This window comes from Corythoichthys intestinalis, chromosome 12, assembly GCF_030265065.1.
Source record: "Corythoichthys intestinalis isolate RoL2023-P3 chromosome 12, ASM3026506v1, whole genome shotgun sequence".
NCBI lineage: Eukaryota > Metazoa > Chordata > Actinopteri > Syngnathiformes > Syngnathidae > Corythoichthys > Corythoichthys intestinalis.
The window spans coordinates 43,188,228-43,208,949 of NC_080406.1; the positions used below are offsets into that span (position 1 = coordinate 43,188,228).

Below are 20,722 nucleotides of genomic sequence, written 5' to 3' on the forward strand. Positions count from 1 at the left end.
GATCAGTACCACTATGGCAGTACGGCACTAAAATGACGTCATCGGTATCAGAGAGTACGAAGAAATAACGTGCCGATGCTGTGCAATATGTACTTTTTGAGATCTAGTTTGCAACTGCTGGTCACCCCACCCAAGATGGCCACAAGCTATGCACACCGACCATTTGCTTATTTTCTGCCAACCCTCTCACTTCAACTAGATTGGTACATCTAGCAAAGTCAATGGCAGACAATGAGTTGAGCAGCTTCTGATCAAGCCATGATGACAATTACTTCACAGTCAAGTGAGTATGCAGTAATTTAGTATTAAAAGAAAATAAATTATTCATAATAGTGCTGCAACGATTAATCGATGAACTTGAGTAATTTAATTAGAACAAAGCTTTTGCTGCTTCGAGTATTTGTTAAATTAGAGTGGTGTTGTAATGGTTTGTTTTGTGTTTGCAATTAGTTTTAGTGATTTGGGTGGATATACTGCCCTCTAGTGGCAACATCGAATATTACATAACTCATTTAACAGGGCTGAATCCAGCTGGTCCCTGTTAAGACCAACATATAATAAGTTTTTGTTTGAGCTAATATGTTTATTTATGCATTTGTAATTTAGTTTATAGGTATATTTAGCAGTTTTTTGTGGGAATATGTGTTTGAACGATTTGTTGAGAGCATTGTAATTTAAAAAAACAGCTTTTTGTCTTTTTCTATGCAAGTTAGCCATTTGCTCTCTTGTTGTATTTAGATCCTCATTTATTTATTTATTTATTTTTTATACCGTTTGAGGCTTAGCTCAGGTATTTTAATTTATTTTTAAATGAAAGTGCAATTCTGAATAGTTTAAAGAAACACTCGGGAATTTTATTTTGTATACGCATTTAATGCTCCTTTGAAAGTGCGGTCTTAACAAGCTCCTTTTTTGCATCTCCTAAAATTTATTCTGCAACACATTAAATGTTCCTAATCCAATGACTCGCTTTTTCGAACCAACTCGTTGATAAATTAATTGACTACTAAAATAATGGACAGCTTCAGCCTTAATTTATTTTTAAAAAATAATAAATAAATAAAGGAATCGGCACACTATCGGTATCGGCCAATACCACACAAAACTAGTTTTAATATTCAAACAGTTACTATTCTATTTTTTTAAGTGGACTTAAAATGACTCAAAACATAACCACTTTTTTAGTCAGCACTTAGGCCGGCGGTCAGCAGCCCGCGGCTCTAGAGCCACATGCGGCTCTTTAACGCAGCTGTAGTGGCTCCCTGGAGCTTTTTCAAAAATGTTTGAAAATGGAAAAAGATGGGGGAGGGAAATATATTTTTAGTTTTAATATGATTTGTGTAGTAGGAAAAACATGACACAAAAATAAACATTTATCGTATTTTCCACGCTATAAAGCAGACATGTCCAAAGTCCGGCCCGGGGGCCAAATGCGGCCCCTGGTCAAATTTCATCCGGCCCCCAGCCTCTGTCATAAAATCAATAACGTCTGGCCCGCACAGACTTTAATAAATTGGTCAGCAGTACTACTACTAGCATATGAAGTAGCTTACACACAAATGCTGCTCCTCATTTATCCACTAGAAGGCAGGAGCACTCTAAGCAACATTACCCCGTGTGACCCTTTACTCCCAATTTTCTAAAATGGCGACAATCAACACAAAAAAGAAAGTTAACTGTGACAGCCGACGCTTCAAGGATAGGTGGAAATTGGACTATTTCTTCACTAGAATACACAACAACTGTGTCTGCCTCATTTGCAAAAAGACAGTAGCTGTTTTTAAAGAATGTGAGGCAATATTACCAAACAAGACAGGCTGACATGTACGACAAGATTACAGGGAAGACACGCAGCGAGAAAGCAACTTGAAGCTAGTTTAATTTCAGAGCAGCAGTATTTCGCAAGAGCCCGAGAATCGAGAGAGAACACCACAAATGCTAGTTGCGAGTTTGTTGAAATGTAATAATTAAAAAAAAAGAAACACAGAATGGCTTGCTAAAATTTGCTTAAATATATTGTTCTAAGTAAAGGACGTCAGCCAAGGTTGGCCCCCCACATTTTAACCACACCAAATCTGGCCCCCATTGCAAAAAGTTTGGACACCCCTGCTATAAAGCATCGGAGTATAAGGTGCACCTTCAATGAGTGGCCAATTGTAAAACTATTTTCATGTATAGGGCACACTGCATTATAAGGTGCAGCAGTAGCAGTAGTACTGGTTGGCGTTGCATTATTCAAACACAAGATGGAGCTGAGCTAAACAGAATGTTATGCCAAGATTAACTAATATTGATCCATTTATAAGGCACCCTGTCGGCTTTTAAGAAAATTAAGGCTGTCAAAATTATCGCGTTAACGGGCGGTAATTAAATTTTTAAATTAATCACTTTAAAATATTTGATGCAATTAACGCACATGCCCCGCTCAGATTAAAATGACAGAAGTGTAATGTCCGCTTGTTACTTGTTACTTGTTTTTTGTTATTTGGCGCCCTCTGCTGGCGCTTGGGTCCAAATGATTTTATGGGTTTGGGGAGTGAGCATGGTAATGACATCAACAATTGCGAGCAACTTTTGATTGAAAATTTTACAAATTTTAATAAAACGAAAACATTAAGAGGGGTTTTAATATAAAATTTCTATAACTTGTACTAACATTTATCTCTTAAGAACTACAAGTTTTTCTATCCATGGATCGCTTTAAGAGAATGTCAAATAATGTTAATGCCATCTTGATTAATTGTTATAATGAACAAATACAGTACTTATGTACTGTATGTTGAATGTATATATCCGTCTTGTGTCTTATCTTTTCATTCCAACAATAATTTACAGAAAAATATGGCAAATTTTATGGATGGTTTGAATTGCGATTAATTACGATTATTTAATTTTTAAGCTGTAATTAACTCGATTAAAAATTTTAATCGTTTGACAGCCCTAAAGAAAATTGAAGGCTTTCAGCTGCGCCTTATTGCTCAGAAAATACGGTAATCATGAAGGCTGTATTTGTAGCCAATTTAGTCATTTTGATAGTATGCTAATACAGCTAATGTAGATACATAAAGCATGTGTTGCCTTCATTTTAAGGCTTATGTACGGCTTTCATTTTTGGGGGGGGGGGGGGGGGGGGGGGGGTCTCCAAATTGGCTCTTTCAACATTTTGGGTTGCCGACCCCTGGCCTAGGTTCTAGGCCAATTATGGTACCGTTGCCAAAATAGTTGCTCATTATGGCTGAACTTGGAATAAAAACTGAGAATCAATCACTCATATACCAAGCAATGAAAACATAAAAAGACAAGTTTCATTCATACAGGCCTATAGTATATGTACTCTGAACAGTCTGAGGCTTTTATTACTCATAGAGCACTTGTCACGTAGGCCGCAGAAACGCGCATCTTACCCGCAAAGTGCGCGAGCAGCAGGGATGGGGGTGAACTCTCACTTGGGGGAGATGAAGTGGAAGTCGACTCGTACTCCGTGTTGTTCACTTCACCGGTACTTCTCAAAGAAAAGTAAATGGCGGTCGTCCCTGCATCCGTGTTGCTGTTTATAGGAGTCCCAGCCCCGAGGGGCCACCACGATGGAGTAAGCGTGAAAACTAACAGGAACACGCCGAGGACGGGCTCCCGCGACCACGTTTTCATGGTTTCCAAGAATCCAGCGCGGTGGTCGGGGAAAGTCGAGTTAACACCGGCGGGTCTCCCGGGGACAGCATGGAGGGGGGCTTCTTAGGAACTCCCGTAGCTCGTTGAAGAGATCCGCGTTACGTCCGGTCGTTATCGGGGGTGAAAGGAAGATGACCGAGGCGAGGCGGCAAACAACAGCCTGTTATCAGTGTGCTGGAGCGGGGCTCCTCCTCCTTTGCCCACGCGCGCACGCACGCACTAAAACTGTAGACAGCACCATTAACACATTCAATTTAAAATTAACTTCGTTTTAACATAACTAATACTGTATTTTTTCCAGAGTTGCACTATCATTTCTTGGAGGCTCCCAATACCTGGCAGTTTGGTATCGACCGATGCTGATTCCACGTTTTTGGAGAGAATAAACATTTTTTTCCCTTTTTATATTAAATTACTGCATCTCACTTTAATAAAAAGTAATTGTCAGCAACTCAGCATGGCTTGGTCAGACACTACTTAACTCATTGTCTGCCATTGACGGCGCTAGACGTTAAATCCATTTGAAGTGGGGGGGGGGGGGGGGGGTTTGCAGTCACCCTCCCACAACAAATGGATAGACCATAGGCGGAGTTTGACTTTTGTGGCGGGGGGGGGGGTGTCAAAACATGTTGATGACCCCGAAACGCAGTGACAGCAATAAAATTAATTTATAAGATATATGCTCGGTTAGTAGCTTAGCCCATGCTCGTAAATACAGGCATACCAGCTGTGTGTGTGTGTGTGGGGGGGGGGGGGGGGGGTGCGTGCATTCATGTGTGAGTGCACACGTTTTTTTGTCTTACCTAGTGGAGAAGTAGACACCGACTTTTCTTTCCACGCAGAAATCCAATTTACTGCCAATTTTTTTTCCAGTCATTCACACCCTTGAGAAATAAATCCTCACCATGGTCAGTTTGAAAATCGCAGCAAGCAAAACAGGAGATGGCATCCTTTTTCACTGAATATTTCAGGCAGAATTTTTTTTAATAATATGTTGAAAATAAACATTTTTTGTTTCCTATCATTTTTTAGGGCAATTCTTAGGTTGCTTAGGACAGCTATGCTTTTGGCCAACATCGGGGTCTATTGAATAGGGTACGCTCATTGATGGTTCTGTTGTACAATTAGCATCTTTAATGGGGGAAACTGAAACTCTGCTCACCATTTTGGCGGTGCTCTCCAACGTTTCATGGTCCATATCTTCAATCCTTGGTTCTCACTCAGTAGTTGTTGTCACTTTTTAAAGCTTAGGTTAGAAAAAATTACGTCATTATCGATTTTGCCTCTTCTGTGCTCAGGTAGGTTTGGCTAGGTAAAGCAAATGACAGTCTCTAAGGTGCTAGTCACATGATCAGTTCGAAAAATTATTTTGACAATTATAAAAATATTATGTTTGTTCATTTCATTCATTGTTTTTGTTTGTTTTATTGGTTTACAACTTTCATAGACAAAATTTTACCGACAAAGTCTTAATTTTAAATTCATATACACTGTATCGGAAAGTCAATGACATGAAATGACATATTTCGGCCACCTTCGCTTACCTCCCGGCCCCTCTTAATCTCCGCGTATGGTCTAGACTTTAGAGAGTGATAAACTAATTGAAATTCACAGCAGAAATATGATTGGATGCCACACGGTTTGATGACTAACATCATCTTGGAAAGAGCGATAATTGCTGCCTTTTTCTTTCCTTGGGTAGGGCAACCAGAAGTTGGAAACTGCATCTCGATAAGTCAAAATTGCTAAGGCACGTTATTTCTTAATACTCTTAGTACCAATACCGATGTCATCTTTGTGTCTTATCCATACCGATACAAGTATTTTTTTCAGTCAAAATTAATTGGACATGTAATGCCATCAATGGCAACCAAATTAGTTAAATGTTAATATGGGTTGGCTCCAAGAACGTATGTTTGCATAGGGACGGACGGTAGGGACATAACACGACCAACTTTTCAGGATGCTCAAATTGTCCCCACCAACTTTTAAGCAACCATATTCGCATGATATGAGTTCAGTTAAATAGGTAAGTTAGAATGTCTTGCCATATGTTGCAAGGATAGAATTTACCCTACCATTATTAGGTGAATTATTTTCATTATGTTCAGACTTACAATTAACCCTTTTCACTTGCTTAATGTGCCAGTCCATTTTTTTCCTCAAATGCATGTTTTGATTGGCTGAGGACTGCCCCCCCCCCCCCCCCCCCCGCACACACACACGCACACTAACAAAGCCCCAACAGAATTACATTTTGATGACATGTCGCCTCCTCCCCCCTCTTTGAATTGGAGGGATATTACTGAAAGTCTATCCTGCATCGGAGTTAGCATAACATTAAACTCTGTGAACTTGCTAACCTGCAAAACTCAAGTAGGAAACTGCTTAGAAGTGTCGTCCTGAATGCAAAACTCGAGTAGGAAGCTGCTTAGAGCAGGGGTCCCCAACCTTTTTTGCACCACGGACCGGTGTGATTTAGGTCTTTTTTTTTCACGGACCGGCAATGTGCGGCAGAAAAATACAGCAAATATTAAATAACACGACGGGGCTGCAAACAAATGTTAAGTGCAGGGGAAATATAACTCACCCGCCGAATCAGTGGGAGGCCTGAGCTTGTTTCGTTGAGACGAGATGGTCTAGGTGTGATGAGAGACAGTGAGACACGTACTGTGTTCCTTTTGTCCAGCCTGTTCCGTAACTTTGTCTTGGTTGCCGTCATTGCATCGAAGCCCGCTTCACAAAGATACGATGTTGGAAACTGTAGCACGGTTTTCAATGCTCTTGTAGTGATGTCAGGATATTCCGGAATGACTTTAATCCAGAACCTCGGTAGAGTTGTTGTCTCAAATGTATGTATAAGGTCGCCGTCATTTGCGATCTCTACAAGCTGATCCTCCTGTTGCACAGACATGCTCGAATCACTCGGTTTATTCACAAACGGGTCACGAATCTACTCCGCAGTTTGTGGGCCGCATATTATGCAGAGCGGACTTGGCGCCTGACAGTCAACTGTTGCGACAAACCCATATTTTAGGTAGGATTCTTGGTACTGTCTGCTAAAAGAAAATTTTGTTTTGAGGTTGTAGGCTCATCTTCTGGCTCATCAGGTGCCCTTTTACCCGTAAAAAATCTGTCCAAAGACGTCTGTTTTTCAGTCATCTTCGCTAGTGTGGGGGCTAATTATTTCCGGGATCAAATGTGATGCGCCCGCCCTACAGCCTATGTCATACGTTACTATTGAGGACAAGCGCACATAGATATAAAAAACAAGATGTACTGCTAGCAGTCCAATGGATTTCTATGTAGACATTCTATCTAGTTGTAGTAGACCGCCGCGGCCCAGCGGTTGGAGACCACTGGCTTAGAGAGAAGAGTCCTCCTGTATGTGTTTTCTACTGTTAACGTTAATGAAACTGTGAGAAATTTAGTGAACTGTGCTGGAAAGTGTAAAACCGAAAAAACGAGAGCAAGAGGCTGCTTTGAGAGAGAGCGGTCCCAGTCTGCGTTTTGCAGGAAAGTGTTGACAGTCAAAATGGTGTTGCTTTTCTTCCTGTAAACAGCCTAGTTTAGAAGGAAAGAAGTTTACACTTAGTTTACACTTTTGAAACCAAATACCTATTAGTGCATGTATTTATTAATTAAAATGTATTTTCTACATTACTTATTTAAAAATATTTTCATTTGCAGCTTATGCAGACATTTTTTTAGATAATCAAACATTAATCATAATCGAGGTAAAAAGTTAAATTAATTCCCACTTAGATTTTTTTCCATAATTGCTCAAACCACCGATGCATTTAGAGATAAAAATAAGGGAGAAGAAGATGAAAGAGACAACTAATAAACAACCACTGTAATTTCCTTTACACGAAGCAAGGGGGAATTCCCCATTTTGAAAAATGACTTTCTCCAATGAAAATAGCATTTTAACTGAGTGGTCTTAAGACAAATGTTTGTGTTTTTTAGTATTCCTGGATAGATTACTAACAAGTTTGTATTTTTTGTGTATGTCATTATAATTTATGTTCAAATATTGCAATTTGAATTTCCTAATAAAATCCCGAAATTTGTTCTGCAAGTTTTCAAAATGTTTCATTAGTAGTTTTTGAAAACATAGGTTTGAATCGAACGGTGTATCACCTGAACTAATACACATTAAAGTTAGAATAAGTGAATAGATTTGCTTTGCATTGATCATTTAGCAGCCTATCAACAGATTAGGTTCATATCTGTGAAAAATGTAGCCCAGACACCCGTTCACGCAAACTGTTTGGTACTATTAATGTCCCGTCCCCAGCAAAAAGTGTACATGCAGGTTATGCTGTTATATCGTCCCTACCATTGTTGCGACCAAACCTACGCCCTTGCAATTGATTGACACAATGGCCCACTAAAGGACAATAACTACAACATAACTAACATAACATAACTACAACATGTCCGACAACACAGATGAGTTGTGCATCTTTGCTCTAGATCAAAAGACTTTTCTCCTGACAAATTCGTTTGCGTATGACATCCCAACACTGTGCTATGCTCAGCAACTAGTTGTAACATAAAGTATTTATTCATTTAAATTCACATTTCTCAGTGGTCCTCTTTGCTGAATTCATTACATTTCTGGACCTATTTATATGCAAAATTCATAATATACTGTATAGTTTTATCAATATTAGAGTAGCTGAAGCACTCAAAACAGTGAGTGATAGCATTAAAACAGTCTCAGAGCAGAGGGGACATATTTTATGGTATCTGGGAATTGCTGTAATATGTTGCAGTTTCTCTGTTTCTTTTCTAAACTGTGTTGAAAGGTGAAAACTAGTTATGAATTGTCAACATATGCAGTCAAATATTCCAAGATTCACATTAATCACGAGGTAGTCTGAATCAACTTTTAATATAATCATTCACTCTCTCATATACTGATACAAAGAACATACACACAGATTTTGTACAATACAAAATAGCAGGCAATAATGTACATTGATAGAGATGGTGTTTAGCTTAAGTTACTCATGTGACTGTCGTACCACCTCATCCCTCTTGATGAACGAGGACTGATGGTAGCGGTTGCGAGATGCAAAGTCGGCATTTTCCTCCGTCAGCTGCTTAGTTTTAAGACCAACCACCGACAGAGGCAGTGTCACTACGATTTCATCTCTTGGAGCGCTCCTCCTGGCACCAAGGCAAGAATGTGTCATCCATGTTCAAATTTAAATTTCGGTATGCTATTAAAGCATTACTGAAGCAATATCTGAAGTCACATTCAGTGTAAATACATTCAAGCGGTACCTGCAAACGCTGTTTGACGTTGATTTGAGCCATGCGATAAAACTGAATCGAGCCGCAACACCTGAAAATATTAGTTACAAGAATATCTTGTGTCAGATAAAATACAAATACAGTGTATCACAAAAGTGAATGGACCCCTCGCATTTCTGCAAATATTTAAGTATATCTTTTCATGGGACAACACGGAAATAATGACAATTTGACACAATGAAAAGTAGTCTGTGTGCAGTTTATATAATAGGGTTAACTTATTTTCCTTTCAAAATCACTCAAAATATAGACATTAATATCTAAACCCCTGGCAACAAAAGTGAGTGTTATCAGCATTGCTGCAGAGATTGAAGAGGTGGAACGCCCAACTCATCAGACCATAGGACATGGTTCCAGTAATCCATGTGCTTTGTTGACATGTCTTCAGCAAACTGTTTGTGGGCTTTCTTGTGTACCGTCTTCAGAAGAGGCTTCCTCCTGGGGTGACAGCCAGGCAGACCAATTTGATGTAGAGTGCGGCGTATGGTCTGAGCACTAACAGGCTGACCCCCCACCTCTTCAATCTCTGCAGCAATGCTGAAAGCACTCCTGTAACGAGTCACATGACATCTTGGAGGGAAAATGACAAGCAGTACTCAATTTGGACATTTAGGGATGTACGTAGTTTCTAAGGGGTGTACTCACTTTTGTTGCCAGGGGTTTAGATATTAATGGCTATTTTTTAGTTATTTTGAGGGGAAAATAAATTAACCCTATACCCTATATAAGCTGCACACAAACTACTTTTCATTGTGTCAAAGTGTCATTTTGTCAGTGTTGTCCCATGAAAAGATATGCTTAAATATCTGCAGAAATGCGAGGGGTGTACTCACTTTTTGTGATACACTGTATTCTGGAAACATTCCTGATAACTTAATGGCACAGCAGCATTTGCTCAACCACGAAACACTTGGAATAGCTGATATATGTGCATCTGATGCACGATCAGATGTGATGTGAGACTCAAAGGACCCTACAGCCGCCGTTCATGGAAAATTGAGCCTTGACAGCTGCCAGACTGAGAAAAACTACAAGCACCGTGCCTGATTATAATATCAGTTCATATTACAGTACGGAATACGGTCACCAAACTGGAATGTGTCCGATCGTTAGAGGCCTTTCTTTTGTTAGCCTGAGATCGGATGATGTGTGGTTCATGAAATCTGTTAAATGGCTTGATCCTTATTTAATATTGCTTCACGGCATATCACATTTTACAATATATTTGCTTTTTAAAACTTGCAACTGCAAAAAAACTTTTGAGCAATGTAAGAGAGAACCATGTTTAATTTCTTCACGAATAATAAATGCCTCATGACACATGTAAGTTGTTAGCCCTTGGAGGAATATAAAAGAAGTAGTACTAATTTGAACATTTAAAAAAATTGTACTGTTTTTGGTCATTTAAAAAAAAAAACAGACAAACTCATCAAGACCTGGTGGCCATACACAGTATGTGGATATAACATTTCTGGTCATGTAGGCTACATAATATCTCGTATAAAATTATGACCTCTTTTTTTGCCTTACCTGTCATCACTCTTTCGCTTCTCATCATATCAACTAGCCGCAAATTTGAGTCAAATAGCTAATCTGTTGTTAGGTTATGGCAAAATTCATTTTCTAAACTCTGTGACTTTTGACCTCATTACCCCCCCAAATTTAATCACCCCTTCCATTTAACATTACAAACATATCCTGCAAGTTTGATAACAATCCCTTTATAAGTTATTGAGGTATCTTGAAGACAAACATACAGACATACGCAACCAAATACTTAACCTCAACTTTCCGTAGGTGTCATTGACTGGCGGAGGTAAATATACAGTGCCTTGCAAAAGTATTCGGCCCCCTTGAACCTTGCAACCTTTTGCCACATTTCAGGCTTCAAACATAAAGATATAAAATTTCAATTTTTTTGTCAAGAATCAACAACAAGTGGGACACAATCGTGAAGTGGAACAAAATTTATTGGATAATTTAAACTTTTTTAACAAATAAAAAACTGAAAAGTGGGGCGTGCAATATTATTCGGCCCCCTTGCGTTAATACTTTGTAGCGCCACCTTTTGCTCCAATTACAGCTGCAAGTCGCTTGGGGTATGTTTCTATCAGTTTTGCAGATTGAGAGACTGACATTCTTGCCCATTCTTCCTTGCAAAACAGCTCGAGCTCAGTGAGGTTGGATGGAGAGTGTTTGTGAACAGCAGTCTTCAGCTCGTTCCACAGATTCTCGATTGGATTCAGGTCTGGACTTTGACTTGGCCATTCTAACACCTGGATACGTTTATTTTTGAACCATTCCATTGTAGATTTGGCTTTATGTTTTGGATCAATGTCCTGTTGGAAGATAAATCTCCGTCCCAGTCTCAGGTCTTGTGCAGATACCAACAGGTTTTCTTCCAGAATGTTCCTGTATTTGGCTGCATCCATCTTCCCGTCAATTTTAACCATCTTCCTTGTCCCTGCTGAAGAAAAGCAGGCCCAAACCATGATGCTGCCACCACCACGTTTGACAGTGGGGATGGTGTGTTCAGGGTGATGAGCTGTGTTGCTTTTACGCCAAACATATCGTTTTGCATTGTGGCCAAAAAGTTCAATTTTGGTTTCATCTGACCAGAGCACCTTCTTCCACATGTTTGGTGTGTCTCCCAGGTGGCTTGTGGCAAACTTTAAACGAGACTTTTTATGGATATCTTTGAGAAATGGCTTTCTTCTTGCCACTCTTCCATAAAGGCCAGATTTGTGCAGTGTACAACTGATTGTTGTCCTATGGACAGACTCTCCCACCTCAGCTGTAGATCTCTGCAGTTTATCCAGAGTGATCATGGGCCTCTTGGCTGCATCTCTGATCAGTTTTCTCTTTGTTTGAGAAGAAATTTTGGAAGGACGGCCGGGTCTTGGTAGATTTGCAGTGGTCTGATGCTCCTTCCATTTCAATATGATGGCTTGCACAGTGCTCCTTGAGAGTTTTAAAGCTTGGGAAATCTTTTTGTATCCAAATCCGGCTTTAAACTTCTCCACAACAGTATCTTGGACCTGCCTGGTGTGTTCCTTGGTTTTCATAATGCTCTCTGCACTCTAAACAGAACCATGAGACTATCACAGAGCAGGTGCATTTATACGGAGACTTGATTACACATAGGTGGATTCTATTTATCATCATCGGTCATTTAGGACAACATTGGATCATTCAGAGATCCTCACTGAACTTCTGGAGTGAGTTTGTTGCACTGAAAGTAAAAGGGCCGAATAATATTGCACGCCCCACTTTTCAGTTTTTTATTTGTTAAAAAAGTTTAAATTATCCAATAAATGTTGTTCCACTTCACGATTGTGTCCCACTTGTTGTTGATTCTTGACAAAAAAATTAAATTTCATATCTTTATGTTTGAAGCCTGAAATGTGGCGTAAGGTTGCAAGATTCAAGGGGGCCGAATATTTTTGCAAGGCACTGTATATTAATCCCTGTTGTCGTACTTTAGCCACATCCCAGATCAAAGCAACCTCAATGTTTTATATTTTTATTTTACCATGGATGCCCATAGTCGCTAATTTCAATCATACATAAAATCGTATGTATTTTATTATTTTTATTTTGGTTTTTAAAATTATTACAAGCATTTACTATTTTATTATATTATTTTAATGTATTCTCTGTACTTGAAATACATTCTGGTTATGGCCCCCCAAAACACTTAAAAAAACAAAAAATGTCAGTAATGAACTCATTTAACCATCAACAGGGCAAGTGACTACCATAATTTTTGCACTATAAGGCGCACCTGACTATAAGCCGCCACCCACCAAATTTGACACGAAAACGCCATTTTGTTTATAGATAAGCCACATTGGACTATAAGCCGCAGCTTTCCTCACTGTATTATGGGATATTTACACCAAAAGATATTAACCAGAACACTTTATTTGACAACGGCATCATAAGACTGTCATACTATCAAATGAACCACCCTGAAGCTTTGAACCAATTGGCTACAAAGCTTCAATGTTTCAAGAAGCTTCATTTGGGCGTCACTGCTCCCTTGGGGGAGACAGTCAACCTATGCTGCCACCTGGTGTCAACACTGTTGTCATTTAACATACCACCTAGCATGCATTGCAGCGCTACAGATGTAAATCACCATGTTCTGTGCTAATTTCTTTAGTCACTGTTCCAGTTGTTTCATTAATTGCTAGTTATGGTATTTGGTAACAATTTGACAGTGGCGCCATTAGACTGTCATAAGAGCATCATAATTATGGCATGACACTGCTATGAGCATTAATGAATGCTTATGACAGATGTCATTTTGTGTCATCCGGCAAATAGTCTCACTTTTGAATGGACGTAAAAGACCAAGCTGGACATAAATGGAGGTAGTGACATAATTTTCCGGATGACCTTAAATGACATCTGTCATAAGCATTCACTAATGCCCATAATAGTGTCATGTCATAATTATGAGGGTCTTATGAAATTGTTAGATGCCGCTGTCAAATAAAGTGTTGCCTATTAACCCAAAGAAATCGACAAATAAGTTGCACTGTACTATAAGCCGCAGGAGTCAATATGAGGGAAAAAAGTAGCGGCTTATAGTCCGAAAATTACGGTGCTTTTGATAATTAAAAAATTTAGTCTCATAAAGACCTGCTGTTTCAATGCCATTGACAGCCAATCTATTTTGACTGGGAGGGGTGAATGAACAAATGTTCATTTAGCCGATGTGTTTATTGAGTGCCCTATACAGAGAAAACCCCACATGACACTTAGGGACCGTTTACATGGTGGCACTCCGGGAATACGACACATTTCATGTTTGCATTTACATGGTTCCGTCTCCATTCGAACGATGCCGCAGTTCCGCATGAATATGATGTAGTTTTCATGCCAGGCCCTAGCGGGCAGTGACGTTTTACAAGGTGATAGACAATGATGCACTTCCTTGACAACAACCTCCTCAGCAATGGCGTCCAGGCGTTTCTTTGTTTTTTTTTGTTTTTTTTGCTTCAAACGGCAGAAAACCAAAAACATAAAGTATATTTAAATTAAAAATATTATAAAAACAGTCAATTAAAGCCGACGTTTCGCCATGTTTGCTGTATTGAATGTTTAGTAGCAGGGACTGCGCATGCTCAAAGTCAACGTGTGTGAGTGCTGATGTCACCGGAGCGAGAGCGTTCCATTCATACGGTTGCGGAGCAATCCCAGCAATCGAATCGTTCCACAGGAATCAAATGTGTGAATCATCGCCTTCCGTTTTTGCTGTCACCGGATAAAGGTGAGGCCATTCCGCAACACAATCATTGCATCTTGGTATCCAGTGTTGTTTTCATCGACGATGACAATCACGAAAATATTTCGTCAACGAAATCTTTTTTTTTTTTTAAGAAAATGATGAGACGATAACGGGCTAGAAACGTGTTTTGAGTGACTGAAACATAAAGAGATGAATGCCAGTTTTCGTCTGATGAGACGAGAACATGACGAAAATGCGCAATAGTTTCCGTCATATGTTCACAGTGTCTGACATTTTCATGAGTAGTTACCCTGCATCGTAGCAGTGTCTGGTTGTGTCACTCATGTGACGTGTTACACTCCCGCCCCTCCCTGACTCACCAGTGTCTCTTCTCCAGTCTCCATGCATGCTTGCAAAAAGGTAGAATTTGTTTTATCTTGGCTGGAGAGAATATACCATGTTGCTTTAGCCTTTAAGGTATGCGCTGAGTGATCATCACACAATAAATGTAACTTGCAGCATTTGCACAACTTTTGTTTTTTAACTTTTTTTTTTATATATATATGGTGAGCATCCTTTTAAACTCCCGGACAACTTTTTTTTTTACATACAGTTTGTTGTGTTCAGTTGGGTATAATTAATTAAAAATAATGGACTCTGTTTTCCTGCTGAGTGTGTATTATCACCAAGTTGGTGTTGTCCTTGTAGACGCTACAATATGTGTTCATCTGTCAATGTTCATTCAAAATAGTTGGAGACCTTTATTAATTTATTTATTTTTGGTGTAAATTTTAGAAATTTTACAGACGAAAATATTTCGACTGAATATGTTGACTAAAACTAGACGAAATTAGGCTTGGGTTTTCATTAACAAAAACTAGATGAAGACAAACACATTTTGAGATGACTATTATATCTAACACTAATACGTATTATCGTCCAAAAGACTAAGACAAAAATTAAAAGGGCTGCCAAAAACAACACTGTTGATGTCGCAGTGTCACCATCTAAACGGCCCGTAAAATTGTAAGTTATTTCAATGGTGTAGTGTGGAAGTCACCTTTGTGTAGTCCAGGGCTGGATTTACCAATGTAGAAGAAGAGCAGCAGGGCAACAACTATATTTGCTAGTGCGTAAACCCACTGAATAACAAACATAATCAACAGGGAGCTCAAAGCCTGAAAGATAAAAATAGACACAAACTGTACTCATTCAAATCAGATAGGAACAACAAAACCTGCGAAGAACTTACACCGATAAGAGCCATCCAATGGTTCCTAAACTTAGCATAGATTGAGTCAGGATGGGTTTTGATTTCTAAGTTCTGCTGTTGTGCTTTACTTCCAATGGCTGAAAGTTAAAGAGAATGAAAACAATGTATTAATAAAAGAGTTTTAAATTGTATTATCTGTTCAGCGTGGAGCACCTGAGCTACAAGGCCTAGAAGATGAATCTTGTTCAACACGACAAGTTTCCGTTTGCCCCACCTTTGGCAATTCTTGAGGCAGATCTTGCTCATCTTCAAACGCATTCTTGTTCAAGTCCAAGCCAAAACTGTCCATCAGCTTTTGTTTGGCCTCTTTGCCCCTGCTCCTTCCTTGTAAGGCCATTTCAGGTCCAGCAACTCCATTGGAGGAAGAGGGAAAGATCCGATCCATGTCCTTGGTGAACTCGATCAAAGTACCTTTCCCCTGTGGACTCTCTCCTCCGCTTCCATAATCGGGAGCAGTGGTCTCAATTAAAAGCTGTCTGGTGGATCTTTGCTGACTTCCTACAGCTAGGTTGGTTTTTTCCTTTTCCTTCAACTGGAATGTCATGAACACGCAGAAGTAGGAGTAGTCAATAAAGCTATAGGTGAGCATGAAGTTGATGGTCACGATGGGTGCCAGTACATTGACCTGGCCGATGAAAACAAAGGCCATGCATAGCAGGCTGGTCAGACAGATGGCAGCAACAGGAGTCTTGTTTGGGCCTTTCTGCTGGACAGTTTTATATGGTTAGTCACAACATACCAGGATATAGCACCAGTGATGTTTTTTCACAGGTGTCAAAATCAGATCCAGGCCGCCATGTCATTTTGTGTGGCTTATAAAAGTATACCCTGTGCCTTGAATTTATGTTTATTTTTTGCTAAAATGCGATCTAAATACGATTTACGTAGTACTCAATAAAAGTCAAAGTACTACAGAAATACGAGAATATTTCATGTTCAATTTGTAAACAAACATTAATTCAATATCCGCACTGCTAATCCTCACAAGGGTCGCTGAAGCCAATCCCAACTAACTACGAGCATGAGGTGGGTACACCCAGGGGTTAATTTGTGCCGGATCCTGCCAGAAAAAGATCCGGCACCTCTTGATTTTGGCCTACCTGTGTCACTTATTTGGGCAGATCCAGCACCACTTGTGTATAAAAGAAAATAATAATATAAAAACTTTTTTTTTTTTTTAAATGTATAAAATAAAATAAAAATATGCAAATATTCATTTACAGAACAAATCCCAAGAATTGCATGTTGTTTATAAAAATTCAACGCCATTTGAAAGAGTCGGAGATTTGTTGATGCACTGAAAAGCCGGACCAATATATCCTGCACCTGATTCAAAAAAAAAAAAAAAAAAAAAAACACCTTGGAGCAACCAGCCAGGTCCAATGGTATTTCAACATGCCAAAAAGACAGTTGCATTTACTGTCTTTTTTTCAAAAAGAAGGAAGATGGTTCAAAACGAGTCAGAAAAGCAACAACCGGCGATGAAGGCAGCTGCAGCGATCATGCTAACGGGTGGGACCTGGTGCAGCAGGAGGCTAGCGCTGCAGCATCTAGCCAGGTTCACGGACAGCCAGCCATGCTGGGGCAGGAGGCTGCTACCGTGGCAGAAGCTGGTCAGGTTCAGCGCCACCTGGAGTGGCAGCCAGCTACAGCGCCAGCAGTCAGCAAGGTGGACCACCAACAGCCGGAGTAACAGGCCAGTACCCTTATGGGAAATTCGGGTTTGGGCTGCATAATTTGTAAGGCGGTGGGAACTTTGGGGCCAGAGAAGACGGGGGGTAAAACTCCCAAAAGAATAGGTTTTTGTTATTTATTTTAATCCCAGATTTTTATTTATTTATTTATTTTCAAGTTAGATCTGTTGAGAAACTAATTGCTGACTGTGTACCGTAAGTCCCACCTGTGGTAATGTGGGCAATTGCCTGTGCTGTGCAGAGTATAGCCTAAATAATTGTAAATTGCTGTCATAACATTTATACCTTGAATGTTATCTGAAATTGAGGCTTGTAAGTCCCACAGCATGGCAAGTGGGCATTTGCGTGTTGTTTTCAGAACCATTTTCTGCGTATGTTCCGACGTATGTTCCGGGACCTGTGCCCGTCTCATCATACCTGCACTGTCATTTGTACTTTGCGTTCCAGCACCTTATGATTTACAAATTAAGCACTGGGTACACCCTTAACTGGTTGCCAGCCAATCACAGGGTACATATAGGCAAACAACATTTTACACTCACAATCACACCTACGGAGAATTTGGACTGTCCAATCACCCTACCATGCATGTTTTAGGGATGTGGAAAGCAGAAGGAGACCCCAGTGAAAACTCACGGAAGCACAGGAAGAACATCTAAATTCCACACAGGAAGGCCTTAGCATAGGATTCAACCCTTGATTCAAGAACTGTGAGCCAGACGTACTAACCATCGCACCGCCGTAAATAAACATTTGTTAATACTGTGTTAAAAAAAAAAAAAAAAAGTTAGACTTTCAAGTTTTTCGTTTTGTTCATAAAAAACACAGGGAAAAGAATAAAATAATGTTTATTACTTATTTTAATTCAAAATCTATTTTAAAAAAGTAATGAAAAGAGAAAACTTACTGTCCTTTACCTTTTGTGACAAAAAAAAGAAATAAAAAGACAATTTTAACCGTTTTCTTCCTGTTTAAAAATTTAAATAAGTCAAAATGAAAAATAAATGGAGATTATTGGCAATTAAGAAGCTCAAAAAAAGTTCTGACAATAATTAGGTTAACATGTGTTAACGTGTCTCTAAACAATTAATCCACTATCAAAATTGTTGATTCTCTTGATATTCAGTTAGCTGTCAATTCATCGTGGCAGCCTTAGTCGGCCAAAATATAATGCCTCCAGAGTGAGCCATTACTATGATGTGGCAAGAGACAAAGATGAGTTTGACACCCCTGCTCTAGTCTATTTCAAAATGGTTAAAAGCTTGGAAGTTAGGAAGGCTCTGAGGACTGTGGGTCTTTCTGTGTTCTGCTGGACACTCTTCCTCCCACATAACAAAAAGATGTTAAATTGTTAGACTCCAAATTTTCCATAGACCTAACTGGCTCTGTAATTGACCGGTAACCAATCAGCTAAACATTCTTTTCTCCTCTATCTGATCCATCAACAATATTAATCTCTTCGCCAAATGCAGCCTAACGTTTTGAACCGTTTGAAGCCATGGCTTGTTAACTTTCCCTTCCTTGGTCCTATCGGCCAGCTACATGAGCGCCGCTGTGCACCTGGCAGAGATCCAGAGCACACAGCGGAGCAGAGTCCAGCCTGTCGCCCTTCCTGCGTTTGTTCTGTACCTTTGATTTGGGCCAAGATGTCTCGGGCCTCATTCCAGCCCACTGAGAGAGGTCAGACACTGCTGCCAGTCTGAGGAAAAGTGGGGGTGGATGGGGTCAGGATGTCAGCAGGACTCTCTGTGTTTATGTGTGCACAGTGAACGAGTCTTTGCTGTAACGCAGTCAATCCACTCACTTTTTTAGTGGAGTTCACTTGCTATAATTAGTGCCTTTTTCCTTCACTCCTCCCATACATTCAGGCTTGAAACACTTGTGTCAGTCTAAGGTGGGGGATTTCACAGACGTGCACCATGACTGTACACATAGTAGATAAGTATAGATTTTATTTGAAGCCTTTATAGGGCAATTGATTGCAAATTGATATTTTATGTTTTGTTTTGTTTTTTTAATACCTCATAAAGACCTGGCATTTTGGGTCATGTAGCCTACAATTTTGGCCTACATGACCCAAAATGTAATGCCCACTTATGTGGACCTCAGGTCACAATTATGATTATATTACTATTAGTTACACCGGCAAACAAATTCCTTGTTCATTTTCTGTTACATGAGGATTTTTTTTGTTGTTGTTGATCTTATTGCATACAATTTGTGGTCAAAATTTCAAATCTGCCATCAGCTTTTTTCCGTCTGTGTTAGTTTTCATGCAATTGACATTTTTTATATTCTTAAATTAATGGTAATTCATACAGATTCTTCATACACTTTCACCCAATACCAGGTTATCTTTTCAGTCCTTTGCATAGTAACCGGCTTATACTTATATTTTTCTGAATTGTTGTCAACATTAGCTTGTCATAATTGACTGATTTTCACACATTGGAGCACTCAGGCAGCAGTGCAATTCAGCGCAGACACAGTTTGACTTTTGGGAGAGGAGGGGCAAAACATATATATACATATATACAGTGCCTTGCAAAAGTATTCGGCCCCCTTGAACCTTGCAACCTTTCGCCACATTTCAGGCTTCAAACATAAAGATATAAAATTTTAATTTTTTGTCAAGAATCAACAACAAGTGGGACACAATCGTGAAGTGGAACAAAATTTATTGGATAATTTAAACTTTTTTAACAAATAAAAAACTGAAAAGTGGGGCGTGCAATATTATTCGGCCCCCTTGCGTTAATACTTTGTAGCGCCACCTTTTGCTCCAATTACAGCTGCAAGTCGCTTGGGATATGTTTCTATCAGTTTTGCACATTGAGAGACTGACATTCGTGCCCATTCTTCCTTGCAAAACAGCTCGAGCTCAGTGAGGTTGGATGGAGAGGTTTTGTGAACAGCAGTCTTCAGCTCTTTCCACAGATTCTCGATTGGATTCAGGTCTGGACTTTGACTTGGCCATTCTAACACCTGGATACGCTTATTTTTGAACCATTCCATTGTAGATTTAGCTTTATGTTTTGGATCATTGTCCTGTTGGAAGATAAATCTCCGTCCCAGTCTCAGGTCTTGTGCAGATACCAACAGGTTTTCTTCCAGAATGTTCCTGTATTTGGCTACATCTATCTTCCCGTCAATTTTAACCATCTTCCCTGTCCCTGCTGAAGAAAAGCAGGCCCAAACCATGATGCTGCCACCACCATGTTTGACAGTGGGGATGGTGTGTTCAGGGTGATGAGCTGTGTTGCTTTTACGCCAAACATATCGTTTTGCATTGTGGCCAAAAAGTTCAATTTTGGTTTCATCTGACCAGAGCACCTTCTTCCACATGTTTGGTGTGTCCCCCAGGTGGCTTGTGGCAAACTTTAAACGAGACTTTTTATGGATATCTTTGAGAAATGGCTTTCTTCTTGCCACTCTTCCATAAAGGCCAGATTTGTGCAGTGTACGACTGATTGTTGTCCTATGGACAGACTCTCCCACCTCAGCTGTAGATCTCTGCAGTTCATC

General features: G+C 39.7%; 2 protein-coding genes across 2 annotated transcripts in view; both read right to left on the minus strand.

The window, feature by feature from the left end:
* LOC130927306 (protein HEG-like) overlaps positions 1-3,820 on the minus strand; it is a 46,222-nt gene extending 42,402 nt beyond the window's left edge. Inside the window, exon 1 of the mRNA XM_057853020.1 lies at positions 3,405-3,820. Within this exon, the coding sequence (XP_057709003.1) occupies positions 3,405-3,648 (244 nt within the window). The 5' untranslated portion in view covers positions 3,649-3,820. The remainder of the gene's footprint in view (positions 1-3,404) is intronic.
* Positions 3,821-8,669: 4,849 nt separating this feature from the next.
* The window catches only part of LOC130927220 (solute carrier family 12 member 8-like), a 44,580-nt gene continuing 32,527 nt past the window's right edge, over positions 8,670-20,722 (minus strand). The window contains exons 10-14 of the mRNA XM_057852892.1: positions 15,657-16,206; positions 15,483-15,580; positions 15,291-15,408; positions 8,965-9,025; positions 8,670-8,847 (exon numbers count right to left, since the gene is read on the minus strand). Of these exons, the coding sequence (XP_057708875.1) occupies positions 8,682-8,847; positions 8,965-9,025; positions 15,291-15,408; positions 15,483-15,580; positions 15,657-16,206 (993 nt within the window). The 3' untranslated portion in view covers positions 8,670-8,681. The remainder of the gene's footprint in view (positions 8,848-8,964; positions 9,026-15,290; positions 15,409-15,482; positions 15,581-15,656; positions 16,207-20,722) is intronic.